Genomic DNA, 22761 nt, shown 5'->3' with positions numbered 1-22761 from the left:
TAAGTAGCAACAATGCAGCAAGAATGAGTGTGTTTTTATAGGGCAGTTAGTTTTATTTTAAGTTGATATTGTTATACAATTCTATTCGATTGATGAGAGAGTGACAAGTACCAACTTTTGGGCTAGAGATCTACTTCAAATTTCATTGTCCATATCTCAAGGATCACTCAATCCGACCACTCAAATTGAATCTAACGGTCCCTAATAATTCATTTGTTAGCTCATCTCACAAAAAAATCAGAGACTCCAATTTATGTTTCACACAAACCAAGAATTTGAATTTCTTGGTCCTTAGGCTTCGGATACTAGGGTCCAGAGAGATCCAAATTTCAACCGTTGACGCTTATTTACTCATTTGTCATTGCATTGCAATAATGCTTTCCATTAATCAAAGCTTTCACATTGATCAATAATTACAATATGAGAAATGTTAAGGGGACGCTCTCAAAAGTGAAATTTTCTATGAACTCTCTGCTAGCTCATTTTTTTGCACAATGTTTTATAATATTAGCACGATAATTGACGTTAAACTATATGAGGTGGCAGAGAGTCTATAAAGAGTCTCATCTTGAGAAAATCCCCTTAGCATTTCTCTAACAGAAGTATAGCATGCATATAGGGTTACCTATAACCTTAAATCCAGTGGAAAGGAGATTCTTAACTATCCCGACGTGAGAAGAATCCAAATATATTCACCCTTCGAATTATATTCACCCTTCGACTTAGGAGGAAGAACCAATAATATTCACCCTTCGAATTATATCCTTTTGCAAATTCACTGAATAAGAATAAAAGAATCTCAAACAAATGGGAGTATAGTGTATGCATGGGAATCTTATTAGGCTGTTGGATTCCAAATCTTCAGATTCTTAATCTTAGATATGATCCCGGCCGGCCAGGCCGGTAGTGGAAGTCTACTACCGCCATTTTATTTTGCATGTGTGTGGGAAACGAGATGAACCAACTTCCTAACATATTCCTGTCATGTCATTACAATTTGTACACATTTCCTGTCATGTCATTACAATTTGTACACATATATCCCCCCATTAATTATTTTAATTTCATATCATGTTTTGTGCTTGTTGGCATTGGAGGGTACAAATTTAATTATCGTGTAACTAAAGTAAACCACTATTTTCCTTCACTTCCCAAACTTTAGGGTTTCCATGGACCATGGCCATGAGTGGATTAATCAGATTCACATCCATGGGTCTATATTTGATCAAGGTAAATGTTATCCACATATCTATTTTTATTTCTCACACACATTTTTTAATCCGGTCACAGATCGAGTGAATTGAAAAAGATCATAGCAAAAAACAAAAAAAAATAAAAATAAAAATATGTAGGATGTAAAAATAAATGTGTGAATAGAACTATCCCTAAACCAAAATTTGGTTGTAAGCTATAGTTTTAACATTTTTTTCCTCCAAGCTTTGAGCTGTAATTGCTTCAACGAATCTAGGGTTTGTCAAATATTTCGACGTAAGCCCCACTAGCCAGGATTTTATTCTTTGGTATTTCATATTTGCAAAGCATGGAACTTTGGAACCCCGCCCTAATGGACCATGGTGATTTCCATTTTAGTTGGCAAAACCATGCAGTTTTCCGACGAGGTCCACTATGTCGCCTCTTTTTATTTTATGTCGGCCAGTGAGGTCTACGTTAGTGACAAATTTTTTGGTATATGTTGAATATCGTCACATCGTAATATTATTTCACTCAAAGTATAAGAACAAGTATTTATTTTTTTATTAACATACATTAGAATTTAGAAGTGAGATATATTAACCATATGTTACCCACTCAGAATATACCACGTGTAATGATGAGGCACTAAGTGATGAATATTACGAGCAAACCTAACGATTTCTCTATGTTAGGACGATAAAGCTATATATTTATAATTTGAAATTGAAAGAAATTCCTAGCTCCAATTATCATGTTCAGGTATACATAGATTTATAGCCGTGGATTATTATTTTTTTTGTGTCAAATGATAGATTTTGTTCGATTTGATGTTAGATTAGTCACCGACGAAATTTAAATTTACATCGTCATACAAGTGCTCAACTCCTTTCTACCACTGTAGTAAATGACCACTTGCATAGCCGTGGACTAATTAAGCTTGCCCAAAAATATCTCATAAGCTTCGGTATCTTTTTGTGGTTACATAATCTTGGATGGAGATCGATCGTAGAGCATTTTATGCATAAGCAGCTAATTCGTGAGCAAAGCCTATTTCCTAGCTCACACGTATATAGTGAATACGTGAGGGTGAAAAGCAAACCTGAGAAGGAGAAAAGTAGGCTGATGCAACGGGGGCAGATTCTCTGCCCTCCCACTTTCCTTGCCCTCATGATTTGTATGGTTACGGTTAAGCCACATCAACATTTTATATTATTTTTTTATAAAGATAATAAGACAAAAAAGAATAGTAATATAAAATGTTGATGTGGCTTAACTGTGATCACACAAACAGGAAGGCCCGGGAGGGCACGGGAAGTGTGAGGGCAGAGATGCAAAACCTTTGTGCCAATTATTTGAACTTAATTATTCACAAAATTGACACACACAATCCAAAAAGTTCATGGTAAATTACTCTGTGAAAAGCATATAGAAATACAAATTGTTAACACCAGAAGAGTTTACTTAGTGCAAAATGACAAGCATATTTAGGGTGATTATTTAACTGCACCTCACTAGTGCGTTCAATTTCTTTGCTATTTGTTATATGATGGAGATCGATCGATATATAACCTAAGCCATAGTTTTTGTGATGACATATATAAGAGCACCTATAGTAAAGGAATTCAATCAAGAAGAGATTTAGGGTTAAGTATTTACTTCTTCCTTTTCCTTATTATTTTTCTTATCCTCTAAATTAGAAGTTCAACTACATGTGGATACAAGACTTTTTCCTTATTTAGAAACAAAAAACACTTGCAAGGAGTGGACATTAACTTTTTTAGAGTGCCAAAAACATCTTCCTTATGAGTTAATTCCACCAACAAAAGAAGGCAAGCATTATTCTATATATACAAATCATATAACCATATATATCGAGCATTAGCCAGTTGGACGACATCTAAATTAATCAATGAGTATTATACATAATTATGTGCAAATATATGTTATATATTTTCACTTTCTAACCTAAATAATATAGGTTCTATCAATGTCATGGAGGATTTAGTGCCTTCCCATGGAGATACCGATACAAGGACACATTGACCCACCACCTACATAAAAAGATTTCAATCTTTTTACCCAGGTTTTTTTCTTAATTACTGTAGTCGACCGTGGATTATTGGTCAGCCTTCACAAATTCTGCCTAATCAACGGCGCAGTATTAGCTATACTTCACTTCTTCTCATGATCTCACCATGAATTAAGAAATATCTGGGATAAAAGTATCAATTTATTTATCACCATTAGCATTAGGCGACCTAGCAAAGCAAAGCCAGAGCCCAATTAATTAAGCTCTTAATGTGGGTCGGAATTATAAAAGAATTGGCTGCAAAGTAATTCCCTGCCTATTAGGCCTTAATTAAAGAAGACAAATTACACGTCGGGATTCCTACTGCATGGAATGCTGTCCGAATCTGAAGCACTAGCTTTTCATAAGAAATGAAAACAATAGCAATATGCAAGCGTACGTAGTTGTAATTAAAACGACAGGAGTGGGGAGGAGTGCACTAGGAGTCCTCTAGGTTAAGCAAACACATATATGAATCGGAATATATATCAGATAGTGAGGCAATTAAGTCAACATCGTTTGGATATAAAACACTCTCACAAGAATCAATAGGATGGGAGTTCGAGTTGGATAAATTTTAGGATTTGGTGGCCATACAAATTCTTCGCCACGTACGACACGAATTATCAGCCAAGAAGGTAAAGCTAACCTTAATTTGCGTATGTATGCAGCACACAAGTTCTTAAGACTTGTACGTATAGAAGAATCTTTCTAACTGTGATATATTTTTTTATGTCTATATCTCTCGTCATATGATGAGTACAATGTAACTATATATATATATATATGACGGGATACAAAACTCTACCATTTTGGATGGGGGTACGTGGGGTGGTTGATGATTAAGACATATGAATATTATTCTACCATACAGGACACTTTATGCAAAAGAATTCTCATTTTTTTAATGGAGATTAGTTGTGGGCACTAGCGGAGCCAATCCCCAATAACCTTGTCAAGTTATCCTTTGAAAATTTTATGAACCCGTATAGCAGCACTGCAGCAGCACACTGATTTGTAAACTTATCCCATTAACCTTTTACTTGTAAAAACTTAACCTTTTCTAAACTTATCCATAAGAAAATAAAAAATAATTTTTAAGTTAACAAAGCTACATCGTCATTTGCATAATGAGTTTTTTGCATTGAAAGAAACTAGTAGCCTTGCATAAAAGTTGGCGGAGGTAAAAAGGGACAAACATTATTCTTTGGTGTACTTGCTAGTGAAATTAGCATTGATTTTAATTGTTGCGACTGCTTCAGTTGAAAGAGTTTTTTCAGTGAGGAAAATTATGAAGATTCCACATCGTAATAAGATGGGTGATCAATGGTTGAATGATAGTTTGGTTGTGTACATTGATAAAGATTATTTGATTCTATTGATAATACTGTTGTGATACGACGTTTCCAAAATATGAGAACATGTCGTGGACAATTACAAATGAAAGTATGATGGATTTTTGTAAAGCTATTTTTTTACCCCATCGCTTTAAATTCCTGGTTACACCACTAGTGGTGGGCAGAGGCGGATGCATTGAGGGGCAGGGGGTCGACTGACCCCCGAACTTCAATGAATGTCTATGGATAACTTGGGTGGTGCCTTTTTGAAGATTAGAGTTGGCTTCATACATGCCCTCCATCTGTAAGAGTGGCTCTTCTTATTATTATTTTTTTAATAAATATTACTTTGTCAAAACGACATAATTTTGGACCCTTAGTTTAATAAAAAATAAAATAAACACCAAAAGCCAAAAAATAAACGCATGGATGATGGATATGTTACTTGAGGGAGATCACGGCGTGGAGCTCAAAGAATCACAAACTTCCATCATGTCACATCCGGCTCGGGCCCCCACCACATCCCCAGCTCAACTCCGTCGTAGCACGATATTGTCCGCTTTGGGCCTCGACCATGCCCTCACGGTTTTGTTTTTGGGAATTCACATGAGAACTACCTAGTGGGTCACCCATCTGGGATTGCTCTCGCACGAACTCGCTTAACTTCGGAGTTCCGATGGAACCTGAAGCCAGTGAGCTCCTAAAAGGCATCGTGCTAGGTAGAGATGAGAATATACATATAAGGCTTACAAGATCCACTCCTCTGGGCGATGTGGGATGCTACACATCATTATCATGTGGAGCTTTTTGATGCTATCGTTGATAAGCAATTTGTGGAATTAAATAGTCGCTTTGATGAGGTAAATATAGAGTTGCTTTTTTGTTTGGAAACTTTGAGCCCGGATGATTCATTCTTGGCTTTTGATGAACAAAAGCTAATTTGTTTTTCTCAATTTTATCCAAATGAATTTACTACTTGTCAGCTCTTGGCACTTGAAGATCAACTTGGGCATTATATTATTGATATGCGTTCGAGTAGTAAATTTTCTCAATTGAAAGGAATTGGTAGCCTTGCAAAAAAAAAATTGGTGGAGACAGGGAGGAATAAAGTATATAATAATGTGTATTTGCTAATTACATTGCCTTTGGTTCTACTAGTTGCTACTGCTTCGGTGGAGAAAGCTTTTTCCGCTATGAATATTGTGAAGATTTCATTGCATAACCGAATGGGAGATCAAACTTCAAATATCCAAACCGTTTATTTTGTAAGTCTTGGTTCATAGATCATCCATGCAAAAATTCAATTCAATATGAAACCATTTGCCTATTTAATTATGACGATGAAATTTCATTGTTTCTTATAGAACAATGTATTTGTTTATTTACTTGAATCCAATTAGATGTTTTAAATATTTTCGATTTGGCTAATATTTTTGCAATGATGATATATGAGGTGCAACTTGAAAAATAGACAATTCGAATTATTGAAGTTCGATATGATATGGGCCCCATAGGACCACAACTACTCTCCGTTAAAAAAAATGAAGATCCCTTCTCTTAAAGGCTACATTCCACTATATATATTTTGGTTCACACACATACACAGAGAGAGAGAGAGAGAGATATATATATATATATATATATGTTAGTTGTCTGAGAATTGTGATCAAGTTGGGGTGAAAAAAGTTGCCAATGATTCCAGAGTTAATAATTATTAGGGAATACTAGAATTTGATCAACTAGCAGTGGCCGACACTGTATCACTTGGCTGCATAAATATTCATGCCTGCCTATCTTCTCATGTATGAATACTCAGGCTGTCATATAATTCTAGATCGTAAAAGGATCTTGTATGAGTATGCAAGCTTCGTATCGGAAAAAGTAAATGAAATGCAGGCAAAAAGAAAAGATTCAGATGCCAACGCACAAAAGAATCGTTGAGAATGTTCTCTTCTCGCGAGTTTGTTAAGGTGTTATTCATTATATTCATACTGTTAGTGTATCATATGTTGGCTTAAAAAAGGATAAAATTTGGCCCACTTATTCGTTTTGATACACAGTCATATAGCATAAGAGTTTTCTTTTCTCGATCTCCCTAATTTTTTAATTGAAATTACGTAAATTAGTAATGTATTATGCGTAGTTGGAACGTATATAGATCCAAAATACACATTCGAATATTAGCATGAACAAATACGATCGACGACATGATCAACAACATGAGAAAATCCTACTTACCACACGAATATATCATTTTATTTCTATAATTGGCAGACATCAAAAACTCTCCTGGACACTGAGTTAGTACAATTTTAATATAGCAAGGGACCAAGATTTTCTAAATTTCTTGGGTGGACAACAAGCAAATAACCCGATCCATGCTTGAAAGTTGAAATTGCACGCTCCACAATTGCTTGATAAGTCTTTGTAATTAAACAAAAGTAATGCTATAAAGATCATCTTTTTAAATTATGTTTGTAAATTATATGACGTGATTATTGACGGTTAATTTATTTTTATTAATTTTTTTTTAAGTCATGAAGTCTTACACGTCATCTGATTTATTAAATATAGTTTAAAATGATAATTTTCCTTTTATTTTGCTTAAGAGCAACTCCACCCTTGGTGGGTGCTCGGGGTACATGCGAAGGGAAAGGGCCCGAGGGCCGGTGGATAGGGCTTCAACGTTGGACAGCCCGAGTGAAGGTGGGAGCCCGAGGGCCAGGCCCGTGGAGGATTGCCAGCCCTGCAGCCCGAGGTGGGTGTGACATCAGGCTGACGCCAGGCCTGGCGTCGGTCCTTTTTTTTTTTTTTTTGTCAGGCGCATGCCCCTCACTCGCGAGTGGGGGCGCGTCAGCCGATAGCTTTACAGGGCACGGGGCTTGAGCCAGTTTCAGCAGGTGATCGTTGGGAAGCCACGTGGCTTCCCATGGTCCGTTTGACCTCAACGGCTCTTTAATATGAGCCGTCCGATTTGAAACGGTAATAAAAAAAACTGATTTAATATCAACCGTTCGATCTGAGATCAACGGTTGATATTAATATGCTTTATAAATTAAAAAAAAAAGTTTTAAAGTTAAGAAAAGTTACCGTTGTGACACATGGCACAATCTGGAGTGTTGGAATTTAATTTTTTTTTAAATCCAACGGCAGAGATTAATTATTTGAATAAAAATTGTAAAAAATCCAAAAAAAAGTTTCTGAAAAAAAAAAAAGTTTCTACATTTCTATAAATACCTTCTCATTATCATCTACCTTACACCACAATTTCATATATTCTCAACTACTTTCAATCACATTCCTATCTTTCTCTCAAAGTTTCAATCCAATTTTTTTCAACAAAATGACTACTGATGTAGGTACGAATTGAATAAAAATCTTATCGAAATCTATGACCAATAATAGTCGTTTTGGGTAAATGACACATGGCACAACGATAACGATTTAAAATATCTTATCCAAAATTACAAATAAATTTATTTTGTAAAAAAAAATTAATAATATTTTATTGCCTATTGCTAGGGGCTATTCAAGTGCAACGGTGGAGATGCAAAATGCAATTACTATTCATTACGGTAGTTACTGTTCACATGATTAATTGAATAGTGGATTACCTGGAGAAAAAGCTCTAAGGGTGGAGTTGCTCTAAGCGAATTAGCTGACAATTTGCTCGAGCTTTAGAATGCTGTCACGTATACGTTAAAAAAAGCTTGAATTATAATGGCAGCCTTTGTCGATTTCTGCTTTTGCATTATTAAAACTTGGAAAGGGATCCTCTCCTCCTAATCCATTAAGTTCGGAAATTTGGATCATTAAAATTTGATTTAACGATTATAAATAAAGGTCTATTTTAAAAATTACAATAACTTTAACAATTAAAACAAATTTTACTGATCAAGATCCTCAAACTTGATGAATTAAGAGAAAGAGATCCGGATCCGTTTCCTTGGAACTTTGACTCGAAACAGAAGTTAAATCTTACAATATTATCAATAAAAAGGTGACAAGAACTAAAAGATAAAACATATATAAAACAGGAGTTAAGAATTAAGTGGCAGTCTGATTGTACCAAAATGGCCAATTCTTAGTCCGATTCTTTTCTTTCTCATCACTTTCTGTAATATAAAATCTGTATAAAAAGATAGTGGCCAATGCCTCATTAATTAAATAACAATTAGATGATATAATTAAGTTTTTTCTTTTTAAAAGAGCGACAACTAGTGACGAATCATAGTTAGGCAATCTCCTTCAGATCCGTATGAGGTTAATTAGGAATTGCACCCTTCTCGTAGTATGGTTAAACAGATTTACAGCTTACAAAGATTGAACCCAAAACCTGTGTTTTTTCATTTAAGGGATTGCTATTTGCACCTTTCCACCGAGCTACTTGTCATTGTTAGCTGCTATAATTAAGTGGAGTTTTTTGAAAAGGCCGATATAATTAAGTGTTGCTTGACCATTATTTTGTTGGCTAATGCAATTTAGAGGGGAAAAGCTGTATCATCTACTTGCAAATTGATTGAACACAGAAGACGTCCCACATTGTGGGATCTAAAATCAAAATTTGACCAAAAAGGCTCTCTTTTCCTCTTCTGAGAATTCTGATTGGAAATTGGAAGGGCTTTATCCATAATTCAGTCCATTGATAACTTTCATAAACTTTATGGATAGTGGCTTCGACAGTATGACAATTTATACTTATACACGACATGTTTGAGAGTGCGGTTGCTTTGGCTAAAAACGTTTTTAACAATTAAAAGTACTTACGGGTCGTTTCCAAAAAAAAAAAAAGTACTTACGGGTCAACAAAATATTTTTTGGAGAAGAGCTTTTTCGAAAAGCACTTTAATGTGAAGCACTTGAAATTTCAACAAAATTTTGGACATGTTCTAATAAATAAATAACAAGCACTTGTAGATAAATCAATTATGTCTCATTTGGCATGCCGTATTACACACCGGATAGTACTATTTAATGCGAATACGGTTATTGGTACGTGATGTATAATTTTAGTATCCGGACTAAATCTCCGGCCCCACTACTTTAGTGCGCGCCAGGCCTGCTTAATTATCCCACCCAAAACCTATGGATAATTAGTCGGGAGAAACAACACTCTGCTTCTTGAATTCCTTCCTCCTTCCATCGCCTGGGTGTTCGCGAATTCTTACTTTGTTCCATCATCTTGGCGTCTGAACTCCAGAAATTGATCTCCTTGTCTATGTTCTTTCTCACACATAGTTTCTCTCTATCTATCTATCTATCTATCTTCCTCCCCCTCGTTTAGTTTCTCTCTATCTATCTATCTTCCTCCCCCTCGTTCTTCCTTCTCTCAAATTTTCTTGCAACTTCATTTTTTTTCTTGCTTGATTTATATAATAAATCAAACTAATAGTATTATTATCCCCATTTCAATTGATTCGTAATCTTGCTTTTTAATTAAAATTAGGGTTTCTCATTTATTTCAAATCTGAAAATTTAAGACAAAATGAAAAATTCAACATTGAATTGTTATGTTTTTTTGTTGCTTGTTATGTTTTTCAAATGATTATTTATTCATCCTCAATTTGTTTTAGATTTAGATTTTGTATTTGTTCGTGTGTGTGTGAAAGAGGGGCTCGGAGCAGGGGGGAGGAGGGGGACAGGTCCTAGGCATTTGTCTTCTGCGGTGAAGATAATTTGCCTTGTGAGGTTGTTGCCGGACTTCGTTAACATTTCGATTTTGATGTTTGGACTTTGGAGTTCATTAGTTTTCTATTATATACATTTGTGTGGTTTTTAATAGGTATAAATTTGAGAAAATTTCAACAAACAAACAAGGAATTATCAAAATTTTGTTTTTTCTCTTTTTTTTTTTCCTTGTACGATATATTACCAAACACAGTATATAATACGGTCATTAGTCCGATATTGCACCAAATGCCTGACTAATTTAGTCAATACTATCAGATGACTATTTATTCTATCTGACTAAAATAGTCATTACAGTCCAAGCTTCCAAACGAGACCTTATGATAAGAAGATATTTTGTTTTTTTTTACCTTACAATAATAATCTTAAACACCAAGTGGGACATAGTGGGAGGAAAAAATAATCAATTATAATGTAAATGGTGGCATGCATCGGCAGCACTGATTTTATGACGTATGTGTTAGACCGATATCATATAAGTAATTAAAGTGAGAATAACACATAAAATTCTAATTAAAAGTTCGGATTAAATTAAAATTTTAAAAAGTATATGAGCTGAATGGGCCAGTGGAAATGACATAAGGCCCATCTAGAAGGAAACGGTCTATGTTCATTGGGGTTGGGCTACAAAGAGATTCTTTTCACCAATCAATTCCTCGTTTTTCTTAACACACAGACCTATTACCGAATGCATCCGGAGATCATCCGGAGCTTTCCTTCTGCTGAGTTTTATGCAGAGTCATTAGAGGATGGTCCTCATATCGGAAGACCGGACGGACTTTCATGGCATGACTACTGTTGTTTCGGACCCTTCTGTTTTTTTTTTTTTTTTTTTTACTTGGGAAGCAAGAATCCGGAAATATATCTTTGGTGAATGTTGTGAGGTTGGTTTTGTCATGCTCTTATATTATAATTTGGTAAGCAGATATCAAGAGCTGAAATCAAGTCATAAGTTGGTGGTTATATACCAGTATCGTGAGCAGATCTCTTAAAACAGCGTTTCAGAAGTGATTTCAGAGGTGGGTTTGAGAAACAAGTGGATGTTACTACTATGGATGGTTACCAGGGACTGAAAAAGATGTTGCCATATTTTCTTGTGTTCGTGCAAATGATAAAAAAGGACTGCAACATTGGATTTGTGGGTCATTTTCGGCGGATTATTGTTGAGATCACTAGGGCAAAATCTTCTATCCTGGTAGTGCAATCTGTATTAACACTGAGGAAGGACAGGCATTGGAGTAACCTAGTGGAAAGTGCTAAAAAAAATAGATTGTTTGAGGTTACGGACTATGATAAATTTTTTAGTGATGAGAATCTGAAATCGCTTGCTGTCAAGAAAGAATCCTCGTTGTCAATGGAGGAAGTTTGCGATGACAACGTGGATAACCCCGTGCCTTTCACCAACTTCCGGACGGTGACGAAGCTCAGGATATGACAATGACTATGGAGATGGGGACATGGACATGGATGATGGAACCTATGTTGATGACTGAGCTGTTCCTGCTTTCTCATGTAAGCCTCATTTCGTTGAATTTACTTGGCCTAGGGTAAATTTATTTTGTTCTGGGTTTCAACTTATTAATTACTTGGAATTTAATGTCAACATGTATATTCCTGCGACTGTACTATCTTGACTTACTGGATTAACGCACATATGACTCTTGAGTTGCTTGTTAAACAAACAAGATTTTGCTCGTTGTTGGATTAGTTCACAAAGTTGTCTAAATAAACAAAAAAAGAGAAGATATAAAAACCTCAAAACATAACTACAATAAGATCACACACTATGGCCATTGGTGGCACATGTTTAGTTTTCACTTTTGTTAGTGTGACATTGGTTTTGGTACAATGATCAATCACCTACACACCACTAATACATTTTGAACTAATAACACGACAATATATTATTTAAGTTTCTCACATAACGTCACATGATTAAATGAAACATCCCCACTTTAGCATTCTTGTTTCATGTATGGCCTTCTACATTTTCAAGGACTTGGCCTGAGTGGTGAGGAGAGTATGGGGGACTTGGAGGCGGAGGAGAATAGAAGTAAAACCAAGCTGGTGGCGGCGGTGTCCCAGGAGGTGGATGCGGCTTATGTTTCGGTTTAAGAGGCGGAGGAGGACTCATTCGCCGGTAGCGGCAGTTACCATGGTGAGGATCCGATGAATGCAGCACAAATGCATTGGAGATAAGTAGTAGCCAAAGTACCACAGGCCCCATTTTTGCAGCAGAGCTCATTTTTCACTAGCAATTTGGACTTGGGCGGTGGAAGTGCCTGGTTTTGGTGGATCGTATACTTGTATTGTAGCATATAACGAATTTATAGTGTGTGTTTTTTTGTCAACGAATTTATAGTTATTTATAAAAAGATTGGACCAAACCACCAACTTTCCAACTAACTTTTTTGGCGTGCCAAATTTCCCTCCTTTTCCTTTAACTCCGGCGGGAAAATGCTTCAACCGCTGAGAGTATAAAGGCCAAGCTAGTAGATTGACTCTTGCAGAAGATATCAATTAATTAATTAGTATTAGAGTGCATAAAATCAGATTAGTATTTCGATTAGATTTTGATTTTATCTGAGATGGTAGTGGTCCAGTGGAACAGAGTGGGGTTTGGTTTGGTTTGAATTCTTCCAAAGGCTTTAGTTCTAAGCACACCATAATATTTATAAGGTCATAACTCACCAATTCATCAACATTTAATTAGCCCAAGCTTTATTTGTACTTGTAACCAGGTTTATTCAACCAACGTCTCTATCGTATTCTTCGCTTTATGACTAGATAGAAACAAGCGCGTGATACCGCATATTCTCTCGTCTAAATGGGGTCTATTTTGATTGAGAATAAGTAGAAAAACTTGGACAGAAACACTGTAATCACGTCATCTGTACGACATAACTCAAAAAAGCATGAGACTATTATATCATATTTCGTCTTTGCACTAGTTCCATCTCATGTGAGAATTGCCAATCCTAACGAAGCTTCTTTCATTACTGACGGTATATCTCCTTGTGTTTATCTCGATCGTCGAAAAGATTAAAATGCTTTTGACAAGGTTTAAAGCAAAGTTTCCAGTTTGAACATGCCTTGGGGGACCTTAGTGTGAAACATGACAAGGATAGGACAATAAAAATATCGAATACGGGAGCCATGGGACCCGATTTGATATCTATATATCTTTGATTTGATTTGTACGATTAACGGACAACGACGGATGAATAAAAAACAAGCATTGCTCTCAAAACATTGAACATAAATTGCAACCCATAATTTCTCTTCACGTTTCCTCTCCTTTCCTTTCTCCAATCAGAAATCTCCACCCCATGTGCTTAACTTACACAGACAGCACATCTTGATCCGGACCCCTCTGATTGGAATCCGACCGTTGGATTTTGTTTAGGGTCCAAACCCCATTGTTTAACTTTAACATGTTCACGAATAAAGAACGAGAGATTCTACCTTATCACGGGAAATATTATCCCGACGAGAGAATCTCACTCATCAGATTACTCGACAAGTTAAATACTCGCATAAAAATACAACCGGTAACATCCAAGATTTTTAACTCCTCGAGCGAGGATAAAAAGGAGCCGAAAAGATGATGGTTTGAGTTGAGAACTAAGAATATTTACATTCTAAGACCAAATCCACCTCCCTAGTTAGCAAACATTCGTCCAAGCTTTAGAAGGAAAGCCACAGCCACAGGGGTCTTCTTCTAACAAGTCTTTGCCCACCAGTTTTACAATATCTACATAAACTATCTACCAAAGGTTAAAACAACCTCTCTACAACTCAGAGACAGTAATTACTACCCTACGAACCGATGACGTTTAAGCATAAACAAGCCTGGATACACATATATGTTACAGATATCACCAAAGGGAAATGGATATCTATCTGGGTTCAGGTTTCTGTTAGCATCGATTACCAAACTCAGACCCTCGATCTCCATGTCATTTGCGAACAGTCTTCTTTAGTTTCCTCGCAGCCTGAACAAACCCCACAATGACCTGCAACTCATCGATTGGCTACAACGACAAAACACAAAATCATATGGTGAATGACGGTATTACAGACCAACAATAGTCGTACTTGCCGGTCAAGGCAACTCGTGCTCAATGCCACAACATGGTTAAATATTGAGAAGCAGAAAAGGAAGAACAAGTTGAGCAATTCTGTGACTACCTGTGACATGAAATGCCTTTGAACAACATCAATTAGTTCCTCTTTCGATGGGTTAGGGATGGCGTCCACCTAAAAAAACCATTCAGCACATAAATAAATGTGGAAACGGAAGTATGGAACGATCATTTGATCTTGGCTGGTAGGTATAAGTACTCACAAGATTGAAGTGTCGCCAATATCTCCATAAAGCGGCCATCTCCAGTTTCCCAAGGTCAATTTTCTGAACATGAGATATTTTAAGTTACGGACCATCTAGAAACGTCAACCTATACCTTCGAGACTATGAAAGAAATAGTAAGAAGTCAACTAGGGCTACTGTGCTTACCGTGGACCCTCGGGGAGTACAAATAGAACCCTTAGATTGTGAATCACAAGAGAAAGTTCTGCACATAGTCTTGTGAGATGATCCAGATGATTTATGCACCCTGTGCCTTGATCTGTGGGACTTTTGAGTGTCATCGGATGCTGGTAATCAAAAACAACAAAAGGACAATCAGAAAGCATAGTGGGACCAATTCAAAAAAAAAGAAAAAGATAGGGAAAGTAAAAGGTTAAGACACAATGGATCCTATGTACCAACCCCAATTACTTTTCGCTAGGAAAAAAAAAAAGAAACATACTATTCCATCCACAATTAGAGAAGTTCCGGAAAATGGTCTCATTAAATTATGACAGCATTATGGGGCCCTAATGAAGCGGCATTACCATGTCGAAAGGGCATGCACAGTTGCAGTCACACAACTAATAGTACTTAGTCAAGCACAAACTCATATCAGTAATTATTAAGACTGCTTTCGCAAATCATCGTTTGAAAAGCAAAGCGAGACATACAAATGATGATATCGTCTAGCGGTTCACAAAACAGAGTATGATATAAGTACTACATAGTTCAATCTGTTTGAGAAGGTTTGTAACCAAACTCACCCATATCTGATCCATTCCAGTGCACATTCTCGAAATCAAGGTCGTCATCTTCCTCATTACCAGTTGGAGCTTCAATCACGCTAAGGGCATTCCTCTGAAGCTTCACTTCTATGCCGTTTGTGAGAACCTGCAAGATTCATTTGGTAGGGAACTTAAGTGGCATTCTCATCAACGGTATAGATGTCAAAAGAAGTACCCAAAAGTGAAAAGATTCACAAGAAACTTTCAGGAAATCAGAAAGAAAAAGCAGAAGCACAAATCCTGTTCTATTCAACGAACCTATCTGTTCAGGAATAAAATTTCTTATCAAATCCAATCTTCTAAAAAGCATGCTCACATTTCCCAGTCTAAAGTTGGATCGAGAATGCTTCCAGAAGTTCTAATACTAGTTTTCGAGGACCAGGAGAAGAACGAAAACCAGCAATCATGCACCCTCAACCCCAAAACTACCCAGTGGGAAGGGAACTATTTCATTCACATCATTACACATACAATAAAATTAAGTCGAAATCGCATTACCGCTTTCGAAGGGAATAGAAAAGTAACGATTACAAAGCGATTTGAAAGAAAATCTGAAAACTTTATGAACAACGCAGGAAAAAAGACAGATCCAGGATAATACTAATATTAGCATCTTCATCTCAGGGGTTGCAGATGCAAGAACTACCAGCAAGCCAAACAGGCAATAAATAGAAATCAAGCTACCAGAAAAATATAATAATTCAATAAAAATATTTAATTCCGCAATACGCGGAATAAAAAAGTTAAAATTATCCTTTAAACCAAATCATGGATATTGCAAATTGACCTAAAAAAAAAAAAGACCACAAACCAACTCATAAATCTGAATTCTTCTAATCTAGAATCTCATCTCACTTCATGCAAACCCCTCAAAAAAAATAAAATCAATCATAAAACCCTAAAACCATTGATTAAAATGAGATTAATCATTTTGATAGACGATAAAATTAGATAATACCCTTAAATTAAGCACCAAAATAAATAAATAAAACCGCATCGAAATCCCAATTTTCAATCCCACTGCAGAGAGAAATCTAATAGATCCCCAGATCCCTTGATAAAATGAAACATGCAAATGAGAATTCAACAATTACAACTCAAATTAAAGGTTTATGCGTTCATAGACATCTGAATTCATCAAATTTACCCATGTAGATGTAGCCCCAATTACTCAGAAACTTATCCGAAACAGCCAGCTTAATTGAATGTGAAATAATTAAAATTACCAGTTAAAAGCTTTAATTCAGTCAAGAGGCATTGAAGATGAACAGAGTAACCAAAAATAATTACTGAGAATACAATAGCACGGTAGATAAACACAAAACCAAAAAGCAATAAAATTGAACTCGCATTGCTTAATCACGGTTAATTAAGAATTAAGTAATTCCAATTAAACCCGGATTTCATATTTACCAATATCCAAAACCATATTTCCACGAAAAACCCGAACAGAGGAAGGAAATTACCAGCCAATGCCACCCGCCGAGCCCGACGGCCTTCTTGACGACGCCCTGGAGGCCAACAAGCACCGACTTGGTACGGTTATTGCCCGTGACCACCACCTTTGTGTGGCGGGGAAGCACCGATAGCTCCTCCTCGCTGCTGTCCCCGCAACTCTGCAAGTGCGAGAATCCGCCCCCATTGACGGAGCTCTCCATTGCCTCGAGCATTTCCGGTTGAAAACTCAGTAGTAGTGAGTCAATAACTCGGACAAAACGTTGTCGTTACAACTCAAAATTGCATTTAATCGAAAGATCACGCATTGCTCTGTGCGTATTCGGGACTTTTAGATAGAGAAAGGAGGGAAATTGGAGCGGAATTTGGGATTTTTCGCAGAGAGAAAACACAGAGACTGAGAGAAAGGAGAGAGAGAGAGAGAGAAAGGCGAGGAGAGAGAGAGAGGGGATGAGAGTGACTGGTATTGTTTATTGGTGTGTTGCTATAATCCCGAAGACCCGCCCCCGACCAATCGGAGAGAGCCACGTCCGGTTGTAGTTCTCCCAAATTATGCGTTTTTAACACTGTATGCTGAGGTCGCGCGCATGATGTAATACCACTAGCGGTTTGGTTTTTCTTGAAGGTGGGTTACTGGGAGTTGACCGTATGACTAAGAGGTGGATGCGATAGGGACTGACTAAAATGACGTAAGTACCCTTATCTGTCATTTTTTTTGTGTTGTTTTTCAGTGGTCTATAATTGGAGCTGCTGCTAGCCCGCTACAGTGCGGTTTGAATTTTGAATTTTTTTTAGGTTTAAGCATCAATAAATTAGTCTACAAAATAGAAACACAACGGTCAATACGTGAGCTGGAAAATCCATGGAGATGGATTGATTTAGGATCTTTCATATTAAATGTAACACTAAAATTCTCTTGCAACTGGTAAAATATATACATACTACTATTGCTACATTAAAGTATCGTTTGTACCAAAAAAATTAAAACATTCAAGTAATAAAATAATTAATCACGGGTTTTACATGGACGAGTTCAAGTTTAACGTAAGGCATGTATAGGCTTGTGATACAATCAATTTAACGTCCTGGTTGTATATCAGTTTATGTTTTGAAACCGACGTTAACTTTTCTGAAAAATGACATGCACTCGACCATTTTCTTCTTCTCAATGCCCCTTTAATTTATTATCTGTTGAATTATGTCACACCCCGGAGACTTTGGGTTATGACTTTTTTTCTGTTCAAATACCACACATAGGGAGGTGTGGAAATCATTTTAATCTTTTGTTTTGGATAGTGCTAATCACACACTTATTTTTACTTTTCTTACACTCTTATTAATTTTTACTTCTCACAGTCTTACTAATTTTTTTTCAGTTAGATTAATGACATGAAATTATTAAAACATAAAAAAATAAAAGGGAATTGTTATTAACACTCCAATAATCTCATTTGCATTCCAATAATTTCATGTTATTAATTTTTATTTCTCACAGTCTTACTAATTTTTTTCCGTTAGATTAATGACATTAAATTATTAAAACATTAAAAAATAAAAGGGAATTGTTATTAACACTCCAATAATTTCATTTGCACTCCAAATTTTATATAATTATAAAGAAAAATATACTTATGAAAAATATAGAATGAAAATTTTGAAGTATTAATAACAGTTTCAAAAAAAAAAAAAAAAAAAGAAGTTGGTAATTTCAGAAAAGGAGGGAAAAGCGTTACGTGGGAAGGGACAGGGGACGTAACGGAAATCCGAAATTAATCCCTAGGGAAGGAGGGCCCCACCGGACTGAGAGTGAGAGAAGTGGAAAGGAAAATGCTATACCTGCCGACGGTGTTGTCTTTATCCGACGTGGGAGTTGGAATGCAATGCCCTATTTGTACACCTGTCCCTCACGCGGTCACACCACAATTTTTACTTTTTACTTTTGACCTTTTACTCGCCCAAGCGAGACAATGTAAACAAAGGTTAATTAACTGGGATCACTTAGTATTATTATTTAATAGTTTTTTTTTATATTTATAATGAAGAGTTTTAAGTTTGATTTTTGTTAAATATAAATTTGAATCATATTGTTGCTAGCACATTATAAGTTAAATCTACCCTCTTTTTTGTAAATAATATCGTTGCTTAAAAAAAAAATTAATTAACCAGTAGTTTCCAAAAAAAAAAAAGTTAATTAACCAGTAAATACTAAATAAAAATAAACGTATCTATCGTTTACTACTTTTAGTGGTGCAATCTCCCGCCCAAACCAAAGCGTTTTCAGCCGTTGAGTAAGGAGGACCACAGCTGCGACCATTGGATGATTAGGGGTTTGATTGGATAGTAGTATCAAGAAAAGCAGACATGCTCCTAAAGCATGTGTAATGATCATAAAGTTAAGGAGCGGTGGACTTTTCGGACACCCAGGCATAAAAAAACCTAATCAAAAGGAAAACCACAAAACGTGACCAAGAATTCAAATTTGTTGTATTTGTTTTTAACAGAATAGAAAAATACAGAATTTAAGTCGCTCTTGTATATAAATTTAGAGTATCGTATACAGCAATGTTATTGACTTTTGAGACTCTCAATCATTGAACCTTTGATTGAAGATTCAACGACTAAGCATTTCATTCTATACCATCAAGAATCTCAATGTATAAATCACTTCGGAGCATAGACTAAAATTTTTTTATCAACATAATCAAATGGATGTTTGTGCATACTCATGCGGCTCCATGTACACCCAACTCAATGTGCACCATCTCACTTTTTGTGAGTGACCCAACCAAATTAACAGGTTATATTGCCTTACTACACTGAAGCCGATCATACTAGTTAAGTTATATATCATAAATAAAATTGCGTAACTCATTTTTGTACTCGACGTATATGATTTCGCACTAAGAAAATAAACTAATTGTGTTATACATCATGTGAGACATAAAAGATTATCTCATTAATGTCTACCATATCCACCGTTTTAACATTTACACAATTTAGACACGAGTTTCTTAAATTGTTAAAATTTTGATAGTTTTCGTACCAGTATGAAAAAATTGAGTGGTTACTCTAAATCTTAGCCCTACATTTACCAAAGCCTTTCTTTGATTGTTTGGAACCATCATATTTCATAGAGCAGCGCACCACTATATCAAGATTGTCGTGTAGTAAAATTTGAGTAGTACCAATACCATACTTGTTTTTGTCTTTATGTGATGCGGTGCAGTTCTCATCACGTACGTTATCGTCTTCATAAGTTTAAAATACTATTTTCCGACACATATAAGTTATAACACATTATTATTAATGTTTATATTTATTATATTGAAAAATGTATAAAAGAACACAAAAAAATATGGAAGCTTTGCGTTGTCAAATAATGTCTGTTGTACGTAGGAGGCCCCATGACGAGCGATAGCTAAAGCAGACAAGACGATGGGCTCCACTATGTAGCTAGGTTTTCATTTTTCCGTTTTATTTCCGAGTATTATCTAATTTGATCGAATTTAGTTGCTAACGCTAATTTGATCAAAGTACCCGTAGGGACTTCGAATTGTTATTGCAGACGATATTTCAACTTTAAACTAGACTAATAAGATACATATTCAAGATGTACGTAATTGGATGAAGAATAAGATTTTATCTATCAATACAAAATTCATTACTTATTACAAGATTCGAACTTAAGTAAAAAATAATTAAGAAGGAATTTCAATAAAATGGTCCGTAATTAAAGCGAATTAGTAAAATTTCAGTACACAAAGATCAATTTGTTCTTCACATTACTTACAAAAAGATGTGTGTGGGTGTATCCATTAGTGCGTAATATATTAAACAATTTCAATTATTTGATAAACAAAATTTAGTAAATGTAAGAACTAATAAGAATTTGACTCAACCCAACTCACACGCGCACTCGTATTTCAATTAATTAATTTTTTAATTTACTTGTATTTTTCCACATCATCATCACTTTGTGACTTCATTATCTTTCATGTGACAACCAGCATGTCTTCATTCCAGTATCAAAATGAGCATTCTAGGTTGAAGTGTGTCAATTTGGGTTCATCTCAAAACCGCCTTTACCATATGTGCATGGCAAAACTAAATTTTTTTTTGTTGAAAAATGTTTGGATCGAGACCACATAATATGCAATAATTACAATAAATAATATGATTGAATATTTATATGTGCATACATTAAATAGAAGTACATATTCTATCCATGTTACGAGCGCATGCGGACCAACCTCAAACATTTTGTCGGCCTCCAAAGCAGAAATTCACACCCATCGTATCCCTCTTCGAGATTAATACATTTGCTGAAAAATTCATCGTGTGGGGGAGACCTACAAGAAGCCCATCATCCATTGTTCATGTTGTGGACCATTCTATGCTATTAATTTTTATTGCAACAAAAATGGCTTCGCATGTAACGTACGTGAAAAAGATGGATACTATTTGTAAAAGACTTGTAATTCAAGTAATTATAGCATTGATAAACTTAAGAATAGGGAAAGTGAGCAACGAAAATTGAATAAGTTATTCTCTTAGGGTATCTGAAGTTTGGTTTTGAGAGTATTTGATTATTGGTCTTAATGATGACACTAACATATTCTTTATTTCTTAAGTCAACGTAAACATTAGTGAAGTCGAAAATAATTCTCTTTTTTTCTTATGTACATTTCTAATAAGTAAACATATCATCAGAGTCATGTTGGATTTATGAAAGTTTGATAACGTAGCTAATTTTCACTAGAATGAACCCGTTTAGATACTATCCAACATCACATAAGTACAACTCTTAACGTGTGAATCTTACTCTACATGTGATTAATTAACCATACACGTAATCACGTTGTCATACCCGAGTTTTGTTATGCTGGGCAAATCAAGAAATTATTTCTTATTTGTAATAACTCAGGTTATTTATTTTATTTTCCATAATTACTTATTAGGCAAGGAAATTAAATATTTTCCTTATGTATTGTTATGCAGGGCTAATAATACCATTTATTTAATATGATATAAAAAAAATTTATTTAAATTCGTTTAGTTCGCTTATGCTCTGCTTAGGCTCTAGGCTCTAACTCACTGCCTATTTAGTATCTTGCGTTTTTTAGAATTTTGATAATAATGTTCTAAATGGTTGTAATTTGATAATCATTGTCAAATTCCAGGATCCAAATGTTGATATGACCTTTCAATATATTGACTTGATTGCGGTCGATATGTTTGGTTGGAAAGTGTCAAGATATTGGTGGAATTGAAGGTTCTACCGAAAAAACTATAGGCCGTCGAACGGGAAAGCTCAAGCATTTTAAGATACTCCAAATATTTGTTTGTTTTGAAAAGAATAATTCTAATTCAATATTACAATGGAGCCGTTTGAAGAGTTTAGACTCGAGGACAAGTGATATTTTTTCAATCAGGGAAGTCAAATACAGGGATTATTTCTTAATTTGTAATAAATCAGGTTATTTATTTTATTTTTCATAATTACTTATATAACAAGGATACTAAGTGTTTTTGTTTCTTGTTAAGACTCTAGGGTTTAGGAAACTAAGTATTTTTCTTATGCTAGCCATTGTGAAGCTTATCTCATTCCTCCAAGAGACTGTTGCAAAATATATTATTGTTGAACTTTTTCTCTTTGAGCTACTTGCGTTTTATGTCATTATCTCATTGTATCGTTCAATAAACGAGTGTTGTTGATGTGTGCATGTCACATCCCTACTCGAGCCCCCACCACATCCCGGGCTCGACTCCGCCATAGAACGATACTGGCCGCATTGGGCCTCGACCACGCCCTCACGGTTTTGTTTTTGGGAACTTACACGATAACTTCCCAGTGAGTCACCCATCATGGGATTGCTCTCACTC

At 35.5% G+C, this 22761-nt stretch overlaps 1 protein-coding gene and 1 pseudogene across 1 annotated transcript; one reads left to right on the top strand and one right to left on the bottom strand.

Moving 5' to 3' along the window:
- Positions 1–11183: 11183 nt before the first annotated feature.
- Positions 11184–11780, top strand: LOC126603313 (probable helicase MAGATAMA 3; annotated as a pseudogene).
- Positions 11781–13880: 2100 nt separating this feature from the next.
- LOC126605509 (uncharacterized) lies at positions 13881–17364 on the bottom strand. Its single transcript, XM_050272916.1, has 6 exons — positions 16890–17364; positions 15403–15529; positions 14804–14943; positions 14636–14698; positions 14479–14547; positions 13881–14321 (listed from the first exon to the last, which is right to left on the bottom strand). Exons 1-6 carry the CDS (start codon positions 17091–17093, stop codon positions 14247–14249), a joined length of 678 nt encoding a protein of 225 aa, XP_050128873.1. The 5' UTR covers positions 17094–17364; the 3' UTR covers positions 13881–14246.
- Positions 17365–22761: the final 5397 nt, after the last annotated feature.

Source organism: Malus sylvestris, chromosome 15 (genome assembly GCF_916048215.2).
Source record: "Malus sylvestris chromosome 15, drMalSylv7.2, whole genome shotgun sequence".
NCBI classification, from domain to species: Eukaryota; Viridiplantae; Streptophyta; class Magnoliopsida; order Rosales; family Rosaceae; genus Malus; species Malus sylvestris.
The sequence above is the reverse complement of the archived record's forward strand: the minus strand, read 5'-3'. Positions and strand labels throughout refer to the sequence as shown.